Source organism: Phaenicophaeus curvirostris, chromosome 14, assembly GCF_032191515.1.
Source record: "Phaenicophaeus curvirostris isolate KB17595 chromosome 14, BPBGC_Pcur_1.0, whole genome shotgun sequence".
NCBI classification, from domain to species: Eukaryota; Metazoa; Chordata; class Aves; order Cuculiformes; family Cuculidae; genus Phaenicophaeus; species Phaenicophaeus curvirostris.
In genome coordinates this window covers 18701374-18722616 of record NC_091405.1, presented here as the reverse complement: position 1 = coordinate 18722616, position 21243 = coordinate 18701374, and the positions used below count along the sequence as shown (strand labels likewise).

The following is a 21243-nucleotide window of genomic DNA, read 5'->3' as shown; positions in this document are numbered from 1 at the left end:
GTGACAGGACGAGAGACAACAGCTTTAAAGTGGAACAGGGAAGATTTAGATTAGATATAAGGAAGAAATGTTTTCCCGTGAGGATGGGGAGGCCCAGGCTGCCCAGAGCAGGGGTGGCTGCCCCGTCCCTGGAGGGGTTCAAGGCCAGGTTGGATGGGGCTTGGAGCCCCTGATGCAGCAGCAGGTGTCGCTGCCCGCGGCAGGGGTAGGACTGGCTGGGCTCTGAGGTCCCAGGGGTGGAGCTGGCTGGGCTCTGAGGTCCCTTCAGCCCAGCCGGTTCCCGGCAGGGGCGGGGCCCGGCGGTTCTGCCCTGTGGGGCGGGGCCGCTGCCGCCATAAGAGCCTCGCAGGCCGCGCTGCCCCCGCCCGCCGGCATGGCGCTCTCCGCGGACCCCAGCTTCAAGAAGCTGCTCGAGTGGCACAAGGCGAACTCCTCCAAGCTCGTCCTGCGGCAGCTCTTCGAGGCGGACAAGGATCGCTTCCAGAAGCTCAGGTGAGGGGGGTCCCTGCCCACCCGCTTTCCCCGTGCGGCGGGTGGGAGCGGGGCGGGGGTGCGGCGTGTCCTCCCGGGGGGACAGGGAGGCAGCGGGGGTGGATGCGCCCTCCCGGGGCGGGGGGAGCAGCGACGGAGGGAGGGAGGCGCCGTCCGGGGGCCGAGGGATGCGCCCTCCCGGGTGGGAGCGAGGGAGGGATGGATGCCTCTTCCTGGGGGTCGCGGGAGGCAGGGAGGGACGCGTGGATGTGCCTTGTCGTGGGGTGAGGGAGGGATGGCTGTGCTCTCTGGAGGCAAGGGAAGCAGGGATGGAGAGAGGGAGGGAGGGATGTACCCTCCTGGGGGCGAGGGAGGGAGGGATGCGTCCTCCCGCGTGGGAGCGAAGGAAGAGGGATGCGCCTCCTTGTGGGGCGGGGGAGGGAGAGATGGATGTGAGTCTCTACTCTCCTGGGTGGGAGCGAGCGAGGCAGGGAGGGATGGATCCCCCCCCTCCCCGTGGTGGGGAGCGAGGCAGGGAGGGATGGGCCCCCCCCCTCCCCGTGGTGGGGAGCGAGGCAGGGAGGGATGGATCCCCCCCTCCCCGTGGTGGGGAGCGAGGCAGGGAGGGATGGGCCCCCCCCTTCCCGTGGAGGGGATAGCGAGGCAGGGAGGGATGGATCCCCCCTTCCCGTGGAGGGGATAGCGAGGCAGGGAGGGATGGATCCCCCCTTCCCGTGGAGGGGATAGCGAGGCAGGGAGGGATGGATCCCCCCTTCCCGTGGAGGGGATAGCGAGGCAGGGAGGGATGGATCCCCCCTTCCCGTGGAGGGGATAGCGAGGCAGGGAGGGATGGATCCCCCCTTCCCGTGGAGGGGATAGCGAGGCAGGGAGGGATGGATCCCCCCCTTCCCGTGAGGGGGGAGCGAGGCAGGGAGGGATGGATCCCCCCCCTTCCCGTGGTGGGGAGCGAGGCAGGGAGGGATGGATCCCCCCTTCCCGTGAGGGGGGGAGCGAGGCAGGGAGGGATGGATCCCCCCCCTCCCCGTGGTGGGGAGCGAGGCAGGGAGGGATGGGCCCCCCCCCTCCCCGTGGTGGGGAGCGAGGCAGGGAGGGATGGGCCCCCCCCTTCCCGTGGAGGGGATAGCGAGGCAGGGAGGGATGGATCCCCCCTTCCCGTGGAGGGGATAGCGAGGCAGGGAGGGATGGATCCCCCCCTTCCCGTGAGGGGGGAGCGAGGCAGGGAGGGATGGATCCCCCCCCTCCCGTGAGGGGGGAGCGAGGCAGGGAGGGATGGATCCCCCCCCTCCCGTGAGGGGATAGCGAGGCAGGGAGGGATGGATCCCCCCCCTTCCCGTGGTGGGGAGCGAGGCAGGGAGGGATGGATCCCCCCCTTCCCGTGGTGGGGAGCGAGGCAGGGAGGGATGGATCCCCCCCCCTCCCGTGAGGGGATAGCGAGGCAGGGAGGGATGGATCCCCCCTTCCCGTGAGGGGGGAGCGAGGCAGGGAGGGATGGATCCCCCCTCCCGTGGTGGGGAGCGAGGCAGGGAGGGGTGCGCGGCCCCGCGGTGTGGCGCAGGCCGGTGCGGAGCCCCCGCGGAGGCGGCCGCCGGCGCGTCCTTGACTCCTCCTTGCAGCCGGGTACGTGCCGGGCCGCACAGCGCGGGCCGCGGCTCTCGCACAGCCGCACTGGGGGCCGCTCGCCGCAAGCCTCGCGATACGCTGCTCTCGGGGGCCGGGATCGCACTTGTTGCATCCATCCAGCGTTTCGTTAGCGTCTTGGCTTGAGTGACGCTTAGAATCGTAAAATAGTTGGGGTTGGAAGGGGCCTCACAGCTCACCCCGCTCTGACCCGCCTGCCCTGGGCTCCAGCCCTGTCCAGCCTGGCCCTGAGCCCCTCCAGGGATGGGGCATCGCCTCCCAGATGCTCCTTGGGTATTCTTGATGCAAATATTATGACTAGTGCAAGATGTAACGCCTTAGTACTAAACCCCTGATAGGTGACTTGTCCATTGGAGGATCAGAAGGGGCCTCCAATCTAAATGGCAGACGTGGCACCAGGGAATCCGTGTGTGGTGTCTAGTTAGGGGTTGCATACAGCTTCAGTTGGTGTTTAGATGGGGGATAAAATCCTTCTGAGATGCTGCAGGTGACCTTAGCGTTGCCGCTGAAGTGTGGATGTGGCTTACGTGACAAGTCTCCTGTTCCAGCCGGGTAGCGCTCCCGTTAGCTGCTGCATTGCAGAGTGGGTAGAGAAGCAGAGTGCAGCTGAGCTGCAGGGTTTGGGGATCCATTTTAAATAAAGGATGGCTCCCTTGGGGTAGGGGTTTAACATGAGCTTGCAGTGCACGCTGTGTTCCACCTTGTGTGCTCAGAAGTTGGATCTGGGTAGCTGTTGCTTGCTTTTTGGCATGAAATGTCTTGGATGCCGTCTTCCTGCAGCTCTTTCAAAGGAGTAGTGGTTTGAACATCAGCAGAGTTCCATGGGATACTCTATCCTCTGGGTCTAGTGAGATTGATTTTTTTTTTTGTCCTAATTCATATAAGTAAAATAATGATGGATTGTAGAACTAAGGCTGCGTCAGGCAAACATAAAGCAAAGATTGGCATTCATGGAACAGAACACTGTGAAGATTATCTGTGTTTTCCCTGAAGTTAATGAAGGCACCCAATTATCTAGGCTGTGCTGGTTATTGCTGTTATTACAAGTTCAGCTTTGTTCTTTCGTTGTGGACTCTGCCTGCTCTGTCATATTAGATCTGTTTGGAATAGCAAGTATGCAGTGGTTTGTTCCTGTGAAGTCTCTGGCATAGGTGGTCACTAAAATATCATTGCATATTTCTGTGCTCAACTGTTGGGAAAGAGAAAGCTGGGGGGATGGAGCAACATGGAAGCTTTGAGGTTTGAGATGTAATTTCCTGTGGCATGTGTGTCTGAAGCGAGTGAGCGAGCTGTGAAAGACTTTCTGTGCTTTCATAGCAAGCCTGCTGAGTTACTTCCAGGACTTGGATTTTTCGGTTTAGAGTAAATGTGTATATTTGACTGTAAATTAGTAAAACATGGGTAGAAAACTGTGGTAGAGCACTAGAGGGGCTATGGAACTTCTACTTACAAGGGTAGTAAAGAGAAGCGGGCTCATTTGCTTTCTGTTGGACTGCTTGGGTGTTGCATCTCGGGTGTAAAACCAGAAGTGCTTGTGTTCTGAAGTCTTGGGCTGTAGCTTTTGGATAAGGATTATTTAATGAATTCAGACTTCCACAGAGTCAGTGTGGACGATAAGACTCCACAAATGGGATTTAAGTCTGTGCAGTGGTTTACAGTGTTTCTGTACATGAAGTTGTACTGATATTGACAGGGGACAGGACAAGAGGGAATGGCCTCAAGCTCCGCCAGGGGAGGTTTAGGTTGGACATTAGGAAAAAATTCTTCACAGAAAGGGTCATTGGGCACTGGAACAGGCTGCCCAGGGAGGGGGTTGAGTCACCTTCCCTGGAGGGGTTTAAGGCACGGGTGGACGAGGCGCTGAGGGACATGGGTTAGTGTCTGATAGGAATGGTTGGACTCGATGATCCGGTGGGTCTCTTCCAACCTGGTCATTCTATGATTCTATGATTCAAGTCTCCATATCAAAGAATGGCTATAGTTATTGAAAGTATCCGTAGGAAGAGAGTTTAATTCTTGAGCAGCAATAGTGTGGTAAGATTTTTGCCTATGATATATTGGGGGAAGGTTATTATTGACAGAATATTGGTGGCTCAGTGAAAACAATGTGGTTGTCCAACTATGTATTAAATACTTAATCTTATTTGGACTTTCACAAGCAGAAAGTGGACACTATAATATAGCTTGTTGAAGCAGTCACTAAAGTCATTATATGACGCTTGTGGGGCGATTTGGCCCTCAGGTCATCTTTACTGACATAGTGTAATTAGGGTTCCAATTATTTTGTAGTCTGTGGAGGAGTTAGAGTTGTCTTGCTTAAAACAGTGACTCTTCAGGAACATGCAATTAAAGGACCTGTTTGTTTTGACAGCTTGACTCTGAATTCTGATCATGGGGATATCTTGCTGGATTATTCAAAGAACCTTGTTACAGAAGAAGTGATGAAGATGCTGATGGAACTGGTAGGTCTTTAAAATCTTGAATTAATAAAGCAATTTATTTGAATTACTTAACTTTCACCTGCTACTGATCATTCTCCCATTGCTTATACGCGCTTAGCTCTGAGTTTGGGAGGCCACATTTAGAAATCTTGGCACTGTCCAGAGTTTTGCATTGTGCTTTAACCCCAAGGTACAAGGCTGTTTTTCAATGCGCAGTTACCTCTTGTGCTCGCTGAAAAGACTGTGTTTAACAACCCTGCTGGCGTGTGGCGTTGTTAGAGATCTGCAATAAAATAGTTGATAGAAATATACAATATGATAATTATAATAAATACAATATATGTATTTTTCTGTGTGGAGTTGTAAGAGAAGGTGATGTCTTCTATACTTGCAGTTGAAACAATATTTCATATTTCATGCAGTCTGAGTTTTATCAGTTTGTTTCACTGTCTTGTGGTAAATGTTGACACTCTTTAGTGTTGCTGGACCTTTGCAGTGCATGTTGACTTCTTACTATTTTTAAGAGGAATCTATTTTTACATTCCTCAGGCAAAGTCAAGGGGTGTGGAAAGTGCCCGAGAGCGCATGTTTAGCGGAGAGAAGATCAACTTCACTGAGGTAAGGCTATTTCTGTCCATGGTTCTTCCCCTCAGTGGTGTGTTTGTTACGGATGTTCATGCATCTGCGTAAGAAGCCTTGAAAAACCTCATTCTAATTGCTACTCAGAAATGCTGAGGAGCTGTAATGTTTGCGTTGCTACTTAACATTAGAAATTTTTACAGCTTTGACAAAGACAGAGGAAGATTTGTTAAGAATGAAGCTATTCAGTCCTCCCTTCAACACATGTTAACTTTTTCATGGATTTTTTGGTGGCCTATTTTTTCTTTTCTTCCCTCTTTTGTAGAGAGCAAGATAAGTTAGGTCTTGCAAAGGGCATGGAGCAGAATATTCTATTCCAAGTATCCCTTATATGCTTCTGTTTAATGTTAGTATTCATTAAGCTTGATACACTACCTACAAAGTATTAGTGAGAATTGTATGAGGCTTTTGCTTTAGTTTGTTGATGCTGCCTATCTTTGGTTATGTTTAACAGCAGAGACTACAAACAATCTTGGGAAATTGGCCTCCTGTTTCAGTAAGAGGATGTGCATCTTCCTCTTTTTGTAGATTTGAAGGTTATAATTACAGCTAAATCTTCACTGAACCAGCTCTACATTTTTCTGCAATTAAATATAACATGAAAGCTGGAAGCTCAACAGTATAGTGTGATTTGTTAGTCTACCTTAAATACTAAAGGCTGTTTAAGTTTGAGCTGGATTCACAGAAATCAGTATTTCCTTTGACTTGGTTATTGACTGTTTTAGGTGTTGCACAAGGTGTTTGCACAAGCAGACAGAAAAGCTTAATTGAGAAATGGTTCCCCTTCCTTTTCTATTAATGTTGTCAATCCCTCAGATGTAATTCTAACTAGTGAAAAAAGGAAGTGAGGAAAGAGAATGATAAATCTTAAATCTGTCTGGAGGACTTTTCTTCTGTATTGCCTCTCAGTAGCCTCATGTAACTCCAGTTATTACAGGGTTGGCCCATCTTGGACCGTTTATTATGGAGTTACTCTTCATTATCCACATGAAAGCAAATGTAGCAACTGAAGTCTTCTCAGGAGGATGCAGTTTTCACAGAAAGCACTTTAACTGATGTTTGGCTTTTAGCTAGTAGCTCCCTGTTTTGCCTCTGTCTTGATATGGCAACTCTATGTAGCAATTACCAGCATGAAGAGTCCAGAAACATCATTTTCATTACTGGACTGTTTCTCCTTTTCAGTCAGAAGTTAACAAACCAAATCTAATTCGAAGTCTAACTTTCTCTGTTGGTGTAGAATATCAAATCAGTTTGGTTTGGCTCTGGAATATGAGCACATGGACAATGTGAAATTGTCATGAGACCTTAAAAACGGGATGCTGTCAAACAGCATGACTGAATAAAGCAATAAGTCAGAAGGGTCTGCTTAATTGCAAGAACAGACTTGTCTGCTACTGTTGTTCTGATTTACAACATTTTTTAGCTATTTGTCTTAAGTTCTTTGGACTTGTCTGTACTGGGTGCTGCAGGCATTGGCTGCGTGGTGTGTGCTTATGTGGAAATCCTTCGCAGTGCACCCAAGCGTGTCACTGCCAGGTGTTTGTCCTGGATGAGTTAAAACTTGCAGCTTCATGTGGCAAGATACGCATTACAAGAGGACTTGTGTCTGACCACTCATCATGGGAACAGCCTTCACAGCCCACCCCACATCTAGGAAATACTTCTGTTTAACTGCTTAATGACTGCCTCTCTTGATTGATATGAAGCTTCTTTCAAGCCTCATGGTGAGCAGTATTTACCAGACGATAACATTCTGTGGCTGAGTGCTGTGTAGAGATTACCTCCGTTCATCACAGATTTCCCTGAGTACACTTTGATAATTAGCAATGGAAAGAGGTTTTTCATATTCAGAGTCAGTAACCACAAACTCGGTGATTTTTGAATTAGCGTTTGGTATTTAAATCATAACTTGGCAGTTCACATTGTCTGTGTTGTCTTTGTCTCACGATGCCTTTCATTGTAGTGAGGAACAATGAGGCAGAGCAGACAAATCTTTTAATTTGTTCATTAGTATTGACTAACTCCTTCATGCTTCTGAACAGGCGAGTCACAGGCCAAATTTCACTGCTTTAACTTGTGTGTAACTGGAGAATTAATGTCACATAGTGCATGCTAGCACATTTTTTCAGTTAACACAGCTACCACCTATTAATCTTGTGTGCAAGTATTCTGGGAACACTTAATTGTGGGCAGTGGATAGAATGTGGCTCTTGTATTCCTTCTTTGTCACATGTTTAAATACATATTTATCTCTTCCTATATGAAATGAAGTACTCAAGGTAATTGAGAATGCCAGAGTAAATAACTTTGGTTGCTTGTTATAATTGAGTTTTCAGTGTTTTCATGGGTTTAATTTTGGCGTAGCTTAATTGTTTTTTTCCTTTCTTATTTCAGAACCGAGCTGTACTTCATATTGCTCTGAGAAATCGTTCCAATACACCAATACTTGTAGATGGCAAGGATGTTGTTCCAGAAGTAAACAAAGTGCTGGACAAAATGAAACACTTCTGCCAGGTATGGAGTACCACTAAAGCTTATTTTTCATGCATTTCTTCTATACCCAGCAAGGTTCTTACATGTGTATTGTGAAGCATTGACTGCAGCCTGCTTCACAGGAGTTATTATGCCTTTGTTTTATCATAGGTCAGGCTCAAGCATGGAGTTGGAGTTGGTTTTAGTATGATTAATTCTTTTTCTATTTCCACTTGTTTTTTTCTTTAATTGGCTCTCTAGTTCTTGTTAATCATTAAGCACCATTCAAATTTTGCCTTATTTTTTGCTAATTTTTCAACTACTTGACTCTGAGTAGAAACTATTAACTTGTGTAAAACTAGGAGAGAGGTAGAAGCTTCCAGGTCACTTGTAGTACTTAAATAATTTCTTAAAGATATTCTTATTTTAGGTCAGATCTTTCTGGTTGTATCCTGTTTGTAGCTTTAGCAGCATGGAAGCTTTTTGTTCCCTAGTTAAGTACAGCAGTGAACAGTTCTCTTCAAATTTTGATTTGATTCTATACATCTTTAAAATGTAGGCATCCACCAGATCAGTGGATGAAACTATCTGAAGAACTTCATAGAGCACTCCAACAAAGTCAAATTTATGTGATAATCTGATCACCAAGTTGTTTTAGTGCATTTGCAATGTGCCTGTGTGGAACTGGCCCTGCTTGGTTGCTGTTCTAAGTCCTGTCTGAGTGGCAATGGCCAGTATCACTGCCAACTCCTATTTGTTAATCTACACAAAATGAGCCTGGATCGTGTCCAGTCCCAACCAGATAAATGCCAAAGCCACAATAACTGACACTAATTGGTCTGAATTTGGTAGTTTCTTCACATAACGTAAGAATTGAATGGCCGCAGAAATTCATTGCTCTCTTTTCCATGGTAGGGTTTTCAGTTAATTAAGATTTTGGTAGCACAAACCAAGATTTTTCACTGGTGCCACTATCTTAGGCTGACCTAATGTCTGGCTGAGAAGGTAGCTTTGATGGAGGGTAGGCGTCAAAATCTGGAAGCTTGCAAGTTGTTTTCTGAGTCTTTCTGCAACAATGCCTGAAAAAACCAGCCTATTTCTGGTGTTAGAATCGCTGACTTCAGTGGGAGTATACAATAGTCATTCAATATTTTCTTTTGTCAGAGAGTCCGTAGCGGTGAGTGGAAAGGCTACACTGGAAAGGCAATCACTGATGTGGTCAATATTGGCATTGGTGGCTCTGACTTGGTAAGCTTCAGTCATATTCATCTTCCGCATCTTTTTTTGTGTGTATGCCTGCAATAAAGATAAAATCTGATTGTTGCTTCTATCCAGGGCCCTCTGATGGTAACTGAAGCCTTGAAACCATACTCCAAGGGAGGCCCTCGTGTTTGGTTTGTGTCCAACATTGATGGTACTCATATAGCCAAAACACTGGCTGAGCTTAAACCAGAGACTACGCTCTTCATCATCGCATCAAAGGTATGTTTAATACACGCACTGGGGTGTGATGTTCTCCAGCTGTGAAGGATTCAGTCAGAGTAGAGATCTGTCCACAGGAAGGTCTAGAGCAGGGGCTTCTAGCGCGGACTGTTTCTAAACAGGCCTGTTGTGATTCATCCTAAATGTGCAGTACAAGCTTGTAGCGCTGCTGAAATACTTAGGGACCCAGAAGTGAAGTGCTGAAAGTGACTTAATCTGAACAAGTAAGAAAGACACTTGAGCAGTTTTGTTTCGTCTAGAGTGTATTTCTCAGTCAACGTAAGTTGAAGCTGTTTTCACAAAAATCTTTTTTTACTGTAGTCTGTGGGTAGAATGTAGCATCCTATGTAGTTATTTCTTTGAAATTCAAGATCAGTTGTCTCATTTCTTACTTCTAAGGCTACTTTTTAATCCTTTGGCTTTTGTGTTAATGAATTGCTGCCTTTAAGTCTTGCCTTGCTAATAACTTGTTCTGTAAGCATACTTGCTCGCTGCCATTTTCCTTTGAGGAATGTTTCTATCTTAGCTGAGGGAACTGATGAAGACAGACTTGTCCAAACTATGTTACTGAGGTCACTGACATTTGTAAAGCGCAGTCAAACCTTTTTGCTCCTGAAGACCAACTGCAACAAATGAGCATGTGTAGCGCTGGCCACGCTCTATGGTGATGCTCATTATCTTATCTTGGCAATGCTGCAGCCAAGCAACAGCTTATGGAATAACAAGGGAGCTTCCCAAACTAATGGTCACTTTGAATAAGTGAGTTCAGGGATTACGGTTCAAAGGCTTAGACTGCAAGACTGAAAGAGTAACACTTCAGTTCCTGTTTGCCAGACTGTAATTAGATAATTGGATATATTTGGAAGAGGATGAATAGCATTTTTTATTTTGTATAAAAGGCTTGTGTTTCATAATGAAGTATTTCTGGAGATGGGTGAGAGTAGATTGAATCTAGTGTTCACCCCTTAAAGCTAAATTTTGATGGTTGAGTAAATCAGAATGGTTGTAGATACTTGCAAAACTGCATGACTGAACTTCTGTCTACACTTCGTGAAGCAGGAAATGTTTTCCTCTAATCAGCAGAACAAAATTATGGCAAGAGTGTTGGCAGAAATGTGTCCCTCCATGAAAAAGTAGGAATTGAACAAGTGGACAGTCCAGCTAGGCTATCCTGTTCTAATGCTTAATTAATTCCTTTTTAGTTGAATGGTGAAACATACTTAGTGAGACTAAAGTAGAATATTTTAGCATCAAGGTTTTGCCTAAGTTTGGGGTAAGGAACGTAGGAAATGGGGAATAACTATTCTGATTCCAGATATCAGCTATTTTAAATCTATGGGTAAATATAGCAGCAGATTTTACTGGATTGGTAAAACTGTGTTTTTGCTGTAATCTAACAGCAGCTGTCTGTTATTAATGTCTAGAGTACTCTGATTATCTGGAACATACGATGTTTTAGTGTTTTAGCAGCCTGAACTTGTTTCAAGTACAGTGTTTTATGTACTACTTTGTTTTCTGTTGCACAGACTTTCACCACCCAAGAAACTATCACTAATGCAGAAACGGCCAAAGAGTGGTTCTTACATGCTGCTAATGATGTAAGTCTGATTTGTTTGGGTTATGTAATGGAATGCAGCATCTTGTCTGTGTGTTTTTTCCCTGGTCATTGTGTGCTTTGGAGCAGAGCCAGTAGCTGCCCAAACTTAAGCTGTATAGCTCTGCAAATGTGGTTCACAGAACATTTCAATGCTTCGTGGTTAGTGACAGGCTGTTGTCTAATCAAGATGATAAAAACACCAGGTTTTCATTACGAGTTACTGTCATGTGGTGTTCCCCCAAATCTTACCTGTGAAGTACTGGAGTGTAGCACTTGGGTTAGAGCTGGCTAATAATTTGGTGGAACCACTGATGCAGAAATTCAGGAGTAAGGTGTTTGTGGTTTTATCTTCCAGTTCTGGGCAAATCTTTAAAAACTAGAGATGAAGCTATGGTTGGAGTGGTAGCTGACAATTCTATGGCAGGTGGCTGTGCCAAGAATAGAAACCTTCTATTTGGCTCATTCTCCTCTGTTTCTGGCCTTTAAAAGAAAAAAAGCAGGTACTGCCTGCTTAGGTAATAAAGATGCTTCTTAACCTGTTCTGGTCAGAGTAGCTGTACTGAGTTTAGAAAATGGGCTTTGAAATTTCTTGTTTCACTGTTGCAGACCACTCATCTTTGTTTATCAGAACACCTACTGAAAGACTAAGGTCTAAATCTGGAGCTTGAGGTTCATCAGTAATTCCGGTTGTCTTGACCCTAGCTGCAAGGGTGGTGCCTCTACAGCAGACTCCATCTGCTCCCAAGTGGTGATAGTGCTATTCCAAGCTGATAACATCCTCCTAAGGAAACAGTGCACTGCTCTAGGCGGTGACGGCTTTGAGGGCTCGGAATGTTACTGGAATGCTTTCTTCAGGCAGGCATGCTGCCAGATCCCCCAGTCTGTGCTTAAGATTTCCAGTTGATAGCATGAGAAATAACTGATGATTGTCAACAATATTGTTTGTCTGTAAATGGTAGTAGATCAGCTTTATGACTAGAAATCAGCAATTTAGATCTAACAGTCTTGTTTCTTTTTAAGCCTTCGGCTGTGGCCAAGCACTTTGTTGCCTTGTCTACCAATGCTGTAAGTATAACAAATCTGTTTTATTTCTCTGTGCTGTTAAGATGGCCTCATCTTAAAATCCAGTAAGGAAGCATGTCATTGAAAACTGTTACATGAGTACCAGTAATTAACCTTCCTCTTAAAAGGAAGCGTGTTTTTTTTCTACTGAAAATAACTGAAACACTCCTAGGTTAATGAGCTGTAGCAAGATTGGACCTTTGTGCTTTCTGCTAGAGCCTTAAATATGAAAACAAGATCTCTTGTACTTGATGACTGTCCTGTTATTGTGTAGTTCCTGTAATTGCTTAAGTGTGTGTGAATGCAGTTATGTAAACAAGTATTACTATTCTAGACCACTCAAGCGTTGAAGTGATGCAGGTAGCTTCTGTGAATAATCTGCAGCATATGATGAGTATAATACACCCTGATGTGCTGCTTCATGCTGAAGTTTGAAGTAGAAATACCAACAACAGTTTGGAAAAGAGTAACTGAGGCTGTTGGGTACTGTGGTGTAAAGTTCCTTTCTTCCATTCTGGTTCTGTTAAATGAAGTGCATGTCGGCCCTGCTCCTGACTGTATTGATATTTAGATTGATTGGAAAATGAGTCCATGTAATTTGTTTTTGAAACTGTGAAATCGTGATTTCTGGAAATGAAGGTATACTTTTTTCTGGTAGATGTTATGTATTTAGAGGATGTAATTTTGCAATTGTGTATTGAATAGGTACCCTACTTGTGTTTTATATTTGCCAGAACAAAGTTTTTTAGGAATGTTAGGTCTAATTATGTTCTTAATATGCTTTTTTTTTTATTCTAGCCTAAAGTTAAAGACTTTGGAATTGACCCACAGAACATGTTTGAGTTTTGGGATGTAAGTAAATGTCTAATGTTGTGTGGCAGATGTTAACTGCTGGAATAATCTAACTTCAGAAAATACTGACAGTTAAGTAACTGCTGGAATGCCTAGATTATTATAGTGGTGGCCTTTGTACTGAAACATCTGGAAACTTGTTCGCTAAAGGCAAATTGAGAACAGGTCAGGCAAGCAAAACAGCTTGCCTCTTGGCCATTTCATTAAAATCCTCCAGTCACAGGCCTGAACAGGAGCCTTCTGTATTCTTGCCTGGGAAATCAGCTGTTGAGTAACAGGAGATATAGGTCTTAGCTTATTCCTCCGTTCAAGTAGTTATTATAAGCTGTGACATTTGACTGCTGGGGTCTACTGTATGTAATCTAAGCCAGTAAAGGTCAAACATCAGAAATGGGAGCTTAATTTGATATTTGGTGGCAGATGCATAATTCAAGTATACTGCCCTTAGTCATGGCGCTTGTGCTTGATCAGGAACAGGCTGGTGTATGTCTTATTGACAGTGTTGCTGGTAAATGAGATTTTAAAGGTGTTTAGGAATTACCTAGAGCATTACCTTTCTCTGGATAGTGTTATGGTCTTGCTGGAGCAGGCTTTACCATTAGAGGGGTTGTATTAAGAAAGCAGTTAAAACGTGCTGTGAATTCAGTATTTGGAAGGGAACTGGAATCCTCAATATATCTGCTTCAACAGGTGTTAAGTAATTCAGACAAGTAGGGTAACTTTCATCTCAGGTGCCTGCCTAAGGCTTCATTAAGGGACTGCTCTCAGTTGCGGGTCCCCTTGACTGTGCTGTGTAATGTATACTGAATTATCACTAGAAAGAATATTGATTTTGCTGAAAACTGTCTGAACGCATGCTGATATTTCCTAGTAGTTTGAGTTTTAAATCCTTGCACTTGTATCTAAACCAGTCTCTTGTTTTCAGTGGGTTGGTGGCCGCTACTCTCTGTGGTCTGCCATCGGTCTCTCCATTGCCCTGCATATCGGTAGGTATGCTTATGGTGTATCGATGCCAAAAATGAATCTTTCTGAAGGAATATAACTATGGAATGCATTAACAGGAGCGGATTGTGGATCACATTTGGGGCAAATATGATTTTACCTAGCCTGCTCTGAGTGTTTGGATGTTTGTGCTAAAAACAATCTGTAATGCAGTGGAAACATTGATATTTTACTGCTGTGAATGCAGTTTTGGGAATTGCCCCTACTTAGGTACAAATAGTCTAATTCTGTCTCTTTAACTGTTTGCATAGCTAGAAGTGTCTCCTTGATGAGGAGCTGTGTCAGTGTTGAAAATTAGACCTTGCAACCTGCAGCCCTAAACTTTTTAAGAGTAGAATATTTAGTTTTTGTGAATACATACTAAACATAGAAATCCTGTCTCCAGTTTGGTGAGCTCTGTTTAGCATTATTAGCTGTGTCCCTCTCTCATTATTTCCTTTTTCTGCCAGTGCCTCTTCTAGTCTATAGGGCCTGATGATCCAGCAATGCTTTTTGTATGTGCAGTTGATTGCAGAGCAAACAGACCTGCTAAACTGATTCCTACCTAATTGTTGTTATGGGGTAGCATTGGCATTTCTGATGCAGATCTGAAAAGCAGGTGGGGAGTATGCAATGTATGTGAAAGGGATCTGAGAATTGCTGCTTGTTGGTGAGCAGGCTGTCCAGTAGCTTTGCATTTATTGCCTTATCACTCTTGTCAGATACTGAAAGTCTAAAACCATGTTTATTTTTCTAAATAAAATCTGGAACTCCCTTAGGCTGAGGTTAGAATAAATACCTGGGGTTTGGTGGTTTTGGAATTCTGTGGAATTCCTCTGTAGAAAAACTAGGTGAACAGCAAAATAAACTTCAGGCAGATGCTTCCTGTTTTGTCTGCAATGAACTGTTCATCTCTGCTGTCAGACAGATCTGTTGTTGACTGCTAACACGCCAGTCTATTTGCACTCCTTGCTTTTACAGTCTTCATTTCCCGAAGATGGGAGAGCTGCTGCTTTGATTGCTGCCTACTTCACCTCCTTTTTTTTTTCCTGTAGAAGACAGGATTTCTGGCTTTGCAGGAAAGGATGGTATTAGGGAAAGGACTCAGTGAAAATTAATACCGTAATTGTAGAGCAAATTAAAAATCAGGTGAATTGTTAAGAACAGGGAAGGGGAGAAACCTATTTCTTCCAGAAGACCTTGTTACAATAGTTTCCCCAGACCAACACAGGCATCCCTGCTGTACTAGCCTTCCCCTGTGTTTTGGGGGGGGATGTCTCTCCACTGTCGCTATGAAGTGACTAAATGTTCAAACTTGCTGAAAGCTGTGTAGCTTTAATGCAGAATCTAGTTTTAATGCCTCTGTGTTCCTTCCAGTTGCTCATTCCAACTGAGGGGGCATTTTTGGCAAAGGTTTTTGAAGTATGTTTCATGAAGTTGGACTTACTTTGAAGTCCAGACTTTAATCATAACTTTAAAATGTCTGGCTTATGGGATGCAAATTTCAGGAGAAGTCAAAGGACAACTTTAAATTCAATTAGTAGTTCAGAGCTTGGCTGCATACAAAGGCATCTCAACTGTTCTATGACTACTTCTACAAGAAAAATCAAGTATGAGTTGTAATAGTTAATACAGCCTGACTTTTTCTATTTTTAGGTTTTGACAACTTTGAGAACCTGCTTGCAGGAGCCCACTGGATGGTGAGTATGGAATGCTGATCTCGGATTTGCTCCACATAAGAATTCTTGGTAAGATAACTGGAGGCAGGTTGGTTGCTGAAGTTCAGCTCACTGCGTTCTCTCAACGCTTCTAAAACAACTGCTTGGGAAACTTTTCCTGGATTAAAACAACAGTAAAAACAATTTAAAAGCTGGGAGGGGGATGAAGATCACTTTATCAAAAGTGTAATTCATTTCCTTTGTCACATAGGATAATCACTTCCACACTGCCCCGCTGGAGAAGAATATGCCTGTTCTGCTGGCCATGCTGGGGGTCTGGTATATAAACTGCTATGGATGTGAAACCCACGCCCTTCTGCCCTACGACCAATACATGCACCGCTTCGCTGCCTACTTCCAGCAGGTAAGGCCTCAGTAAAGGTTCCAGGAGGCAAATTAGATGTACAGCTGTCTTGGTTCTAGAACCTGAGTGCTTGTTCCTAGGTGAAAATTGTAACTGCCTTAGTTGATGTAATTGAGGGCCTAAAGAGGCTGGTGCCAAGATTGCTATCAGCTTATTTGCTTAGTTGATTTAGATTACTTTGTTCATCCCCTCAGACCTCCAGCATCTTAGTGTCTATAAATTAAGCAGCTGTATCCCTGATATTATGGACTTTCCATAAGCAAGCAGCATTAGTTCAAGCATGTATGGAAGTTAGTACAAACACTGTTGTTCTGTACAAAGGTGATACTGCCCTTCCTTTCTTTTAGGGTGATATGGAATCTAATGGCAAATACATTACCAAGAAAGGCTCTCGTGTGAGCTACAATACTGGCCCTATTGTGTGGGGAGAGCCTGGCACCAATGGGCAGCATGCTTTTTACCAGCTCATTCATCAAGGTAAGCCAAAACTGGTCAGTCATTTGTTTTGGAATTGATTTCTGAATGGTTGGAAGAGCAGAGAAAATATTGATGCTGGTTTAGAGGTTGGGCTCTTATCTAACCTAGCATTACACTGCTATGGTGCTCTTAATTAGTGACTGCATGAGGCCACAAGATGAAGGTTTTAACTCTTCAGTAAGGAGGGTCAACTGAAGCTGAAACGAAACTACTGAACTGCCTTGTCACTTGACCCTGCTGTTAAAACAAAAGACCTTTAAAAAAATTCTCTTAAGGAGCTGAATCTTCTGGTAATTCTGACAGTGGGGTGAGAATTGAAGATTTTGTAGGACTTTTCCTGTCGGAGGGATGTTAACTTGATTTTTCTTATAGGAACTCGCATGATTCCCTGTGACTTTCTGATCCCAGTCCAGACCCAACATCCAATCAGGAATGGCTTGCATCACAAGGTAATAAGACTTTTGTCAGGGCACCTAAATTCTCCTGTGACTGAAGGCATTGAAGTGTATTCAGTATTGCAGTGTGTGAAACTTCTAAAATGTCCCTGCAAAACTACTCATTTAGGCTCTGTGAATGTTCACAGTAGGTTTGCAAATATCTCAATTATAATGACATATTAAGTGTAATGGAGTGATGTTTTTCTTCTTGAAGAAATTGCAGCTGTAGTTCTTGAGGCAGATCAGTGGTGTGGGCTGCTGGCCTCCTGAGGCTGGAGAGTTTCCTCACTGCATTTTAAAAAACATGTTTCTTCGCTGAATTTCAGTCTTGTCATGGTTTTAGATTACAAGTGCTGTTTAAGTTGTGTAATAGTAATTTTTTTGTTAAGTAGCACCAAGTACAGCTGGAAGCTTTAGAAGATGACTTTTTGTAAAAGAGGAGGAAAAGATTTCACTGAACTAAATATATAGTGAGAGTTCATCTTCAACTGGTAGGATACAACTGCATAAGGATTTGCAAGCTAACATAAGGCAGGGAATAGAAAACTAAAAACTCCTATATTGGTAGGGATTGGTATAGGGCATGCTGTGGGGATTTGCCTTCATATTAAGTACATCTTAGCTGGTAACCTTTAAATAGTCTTTGCACCTGGCTTTCAGGTATATGGTATAGCATGGGATAGAAGTATAGGTTGTACTGAGTGAAAGATGTGTGGAGTGTGGACTCCTTTTCTCCCTGGGAGGATAACTGTCAGTGTCAGCAGGCGCAGCAGGGTCCTGCAGAACACTCCTGGTTGTTGGATGCGTGTGCTATGAAAATGGTAATTAAGTCTCTTAGCACTCTGAGGTAAAAAGCATTAGTGGGTGTTACAGATTGTAAACACTACTGCACATTTTACTGCTGTAGTGCTAAAAACAAGAGTTGTAACTGTAGACCAGGTAGGTCTCTGTCTAGATTCCAGTACCGGGTATTACTATTCCTGCTAAAACAGTAGCTTGAGCTGTTTGTATTTCTTCCTGGTAGATCCTTTTGGCCAACTTCCTTGCTCAGACTGAGGCTCTGATGAAAGGGAAGACAGCTGATGAAGCTCGGAAGGAACTGCAAGCGGCAGGACTGAGTGGAGATGCCCTGGAGAAGCTGCTTCCCCATAAGGTAGTGGAGTTCTGGCACTGGCCAGCTGTCCTGTGGTGGGAAGGGCCTTGTGTCCGGCTCTGCTGGGTGCAGTTTGCTGATGGGGCAGTGCCCTCCGGTGGCTGCGAGGTGCCACTGGCCTCATGGCTCTGAGGGTTTGTTAAAGGCTCTACCGCAGCAGGGCTGGTGGAGCAGGCTGCCAGCGGCACCTCTGCTAAAGCGTGCTAGTCTGGAAGCCTTTCGAGGCATTTCAGAAAAGGTGGGCTGTCGTATCACATTAGAGATTTTTTAATTGTGTTTTCATAAAATGTGAAAGTGATATAATTTTATGGTTGAAGCTTTCAGGATCTTGTGCTGCTTATTTTTACAGTGTGATAGATAAAACTGTTTAACTCTTGTTTTGAAAGGTCTTTGAGGGAAATCGACCAACCAATTCCATCATGTTTACAAAACTCAACCCATTCACTCTGGGAGCCATCATTGGTAAGTAAGCAGATCTCTAATCCATGAGTGCTTATTAAGATTTTCTCATGAAGTTTATTAACAAATCTTTCTGTTTATAGCCATGTATGAACACAAGATATTTGTCCAAGGAATTGTCTGGGATATTAACAGTTACGACCAGTGGGGGTAAGTCACCTTGTTCTGTTTGTTGTATACTTGACTGTGGTGTTCTTGAATCTGTCATGCAGAGAAAACAGTGAAAAAAAGTGTTGTACTTAGAGTGAGTGATTCCAGGGTAGTTTTAAATGAAAACAGACTTTTTGGGGGGTAAGTCACTATATATCCTTGTTCAATGTCATTTACAATAACTTTGTAAATGCAGCTTCATCTAAGGACATTTGTTCAGTTTGATTTAATAAAAAATTATACAGAAAAGAGGCAGTAATAATGAGTAAAATAGTCAAGCAGGCTAAACACATTCTTACGTAAGTAAGATTTTTAACATTTTTTTTCAGGCAAAGCCTGCCTGTGCCATGAGGAGTTATTTGGAAGAGGACGCTTGCTCTACATGCCTAGAACATCAGTTTTAGTAATGCTATAATTTGAGAGCTGTTTAGCTAGGCAGCTGTTAGAACTCCAGTTGTTCATGTTGAATAGTAGTTACTTCATCAGTAATTTCTGAAGGGCAATACATTCATCAGTGTTCACTGTCAAGATGCTTTTTTACTGGCACCTATTTTTAATGACTGATAGTAAATAATGTAAATTGCGAGCACTAATGTTTTTCTTTTCTTCTTCTGTTTTCATAAATGCAGGGTTGAGCTTGGAAAACAACTTGCCAAGAAAATTGAGCCTGAACTGGAGTCAGATGCTCCAGTGACATCTCATGATAGCTCAACAAATGGGCTTATCAATTTCATCAAGAAACACAGAGCCTGAAATGAAAGATTTGGAGGACATCGACAATCTAACCACCAAATACCCAAATCTGTTGTAGTTGTGCTTTTTTTAGCCACTTGTAACAAAAATAGCACTTTACAGATGTAGCTTTTTCCTCACTTGTTGCAGTTAATATTGTTGCGTCAAGTGTTACGAATGATGACTAGTTCTGTGAAACCCAGAGATTGTATAGTTGCTTTATTTTTGTGGCTGGTAATCTGTAAAGTGCTGCTGTTATGGTCCTCAGTTCTTATCCCTCAACTTCCTTAAAGATAATCACGATATTAGAAAATAAAAGTTATAATGGATGAGTAAAACTACTTCACTCTCTTTAAAGTACAGGCCTAGTAGCATTTGCCTCGCAGACTGACAGGTCCCCTGGAGCCAAGTAAACCAACTTCTTTTTGGACCGATTCTGCTGTAAGCTGGCAACTAGAATGTTCAAAGAATCAAATCTACAGCTGAAGATATGTTCAGATTGCATAGTTTGCCCTTGAACAAGATACAGGTTTTCTTCTGATACTAATGTGAAAAGGCAAGTTTACTAATGTTTGGTGAAAGATCTCTATTCATTCTCCATAAGCTGTGGAAGCCCATTGTGGGCAACTATCCAAAAAGGAAGATTGTTTCTGGAGTGTCTGATATGTTCATCTTCCAAACACTTCAAGTGTTTGAAGTGTAAGCTTGGGATCACTTGCAGAAGAAATGTCTTTGCTGGTGTCTTCCAGAGGTCTCAGTTTTAAATTGGTATCACTGTTCCAACAGGAAAAAGAAATTGAGAACTTAACCATTTGTAGACAAATTGCTTATCTGCTTTCATTCTCTTCCACTGTTAACTCTCTGCTCGCAGACTAGCATGCTGTGGCTGTTTTTCTGTAACACCTTTAATAAAGGTAAGACACGAGCATTGAAAGGCAAGATGTGAACTCTGTGATTCTCATACCCTGAGCTGTTCCTGACAAATGCTACTGTGGCTGCAGTCTGAGCTGGTAACTTAACGCACGCTTGCATAGTTGCGTTGGCGGGAGCGGAAGCTTTAACTGGCTGGTGTGGCACAGGAACAGCTCCACAGCGCTTGACAATGTGGCTGCATGGACTTGGTTGGACCAAGCCTGTATATAATGCTTGGATGCTTCGCTTTCCATCAGCTTCGTAAAGCAATTTCTCAGTATAAAACACGGTCAGAAAGAGAACCCACTCGAGGGAGGCATAATGTTTCCGTAGCAGATTTTAAACCTTTCCTCCAGTTGTATAAAAGCATGTGCTGAAGCACAGCTTCATCCTCTCTCGGGGCAGGTGTCAAGTGAGATGTTCTTAGGGAGGTGCCTATGATGGTTTGAAGCCTGAGGCTGTGGAAGACCCCATTGTTTTGTCTGATTGCCATTATTTCACCTTCTGTTCGTTCCCCTCCTGTAAATGGGACCCAAGCAACTTCTCTTGGAGAGAAAAAAGGCAGCAATATGTATTTTTGAACTCTACATTTTGGTATTTTTTCCAAGAACTTTTTGATGTAAGCCACAACATACCTGCTAGTAACACATCGGATGTTTTTGCTGCCCTCCTTTAACTCAAAACAAAAAGCAGGACAGCACCGCAACGATCAAGCCCTTGTTTCTGAAGCAGTGCTGCTCCAGCGGGGCTTAAATAATAATCAAACCCGCGTATTTTGAAAGCATTGAATGATTTCAAGGGGGAGAAGAGCAAAGCGGCCGCGGCGGGGCTGTTTGCTCTCTGGGATATTAATGAGCCCAGGTGTTTAATTGACCTTCTGGCACGCTCCCCCAGCCCTGGGCGGTGGCTTTGCCGCAGGGGGCTGTGAGGCGGTGTGGAGCTGGGCTCTGGGCTCGTCCCCTCCTCAGGGCTTCTGAGGGACGAGGGTGAGCGCTGGGGCTGCCCCTGAGGGGCCTCGGGGCTGGGGAGGGAAGGATCCTCTCTTCTCCCCTCAGCCCTTGCCTGTGGAAGAGCTCTCAGCATCTGCGTTTGCTAATTGAGGGCGAAATTGCCAGGGAAAGTGAAGTCCCCTCCGCAGCAGTTTGCTGGTTCATCAGCCTGGGCGCCAGAACCATTACCTGGGCG

At 44.3% G+C, this 21243-nt stretch overlaps 1 protein-coding gene across 1 annotated transcript; it reads left to right on the top strand.

Moving 5' to 3' along the window:
• Positions 1-339: 339 nt before the first annotated feature.
• On the top strand, positions 340-19487 carry GPI (glucose-6-phosphate isomerase). The gene is made up of 18 exons (XM_069868554.1): positions 340-492; positions 4502-4592; positions 5121-5189; positions 7605-7724; positions 8847-8930; positions 9018-9164; positions 10691-10762; positions 11782-11826; positions 12622-12675; positions 13601-13661; positions 15313-15356; positions 15586-15738; positions 16086-16215; positions 16588-16664; positions 17677-17805; positions 18192-18267; positions 18348-18414; positions 19044-19487. The coding sequence occupies exons 1-18, from the start codon at positions 374-376 to the stop codon at positions 19165-19167; spliced, it is 1662 nt and encodes a 553-aa protein (XP_069724655.1). The 5' UTR covers positions 340-373; the 3' UTR covers positions 19168-19487.
• Positions 19488-21243: the final 1756 nt, after the last annotated feature.

Excerpts from the sequence above, each read along its gene's own strand:
- GPI (XM_069868554.1), top strand. The coding sequence starts at position 374 with ATGGCGCTCTCCGCGGACCCCAGCTTCAAGAAGCTGCTCGAGTGGCAC. Across the intron at positions 9,165-10,690 it reads TCTTCATCATCGCATCAAAG|ACTTTCACCACCCAAGAAAC; the intron begins GTATGTTTAATA and ends TCTGTTGCACAG. Across the intron at positions 15,357-15,585 it reads TTGCAGGAGCCCACTGGATG|GATAATCACTTCCACACTGC; the intron begins GTGAGTATGGAA and ends TTTGTCACATAG.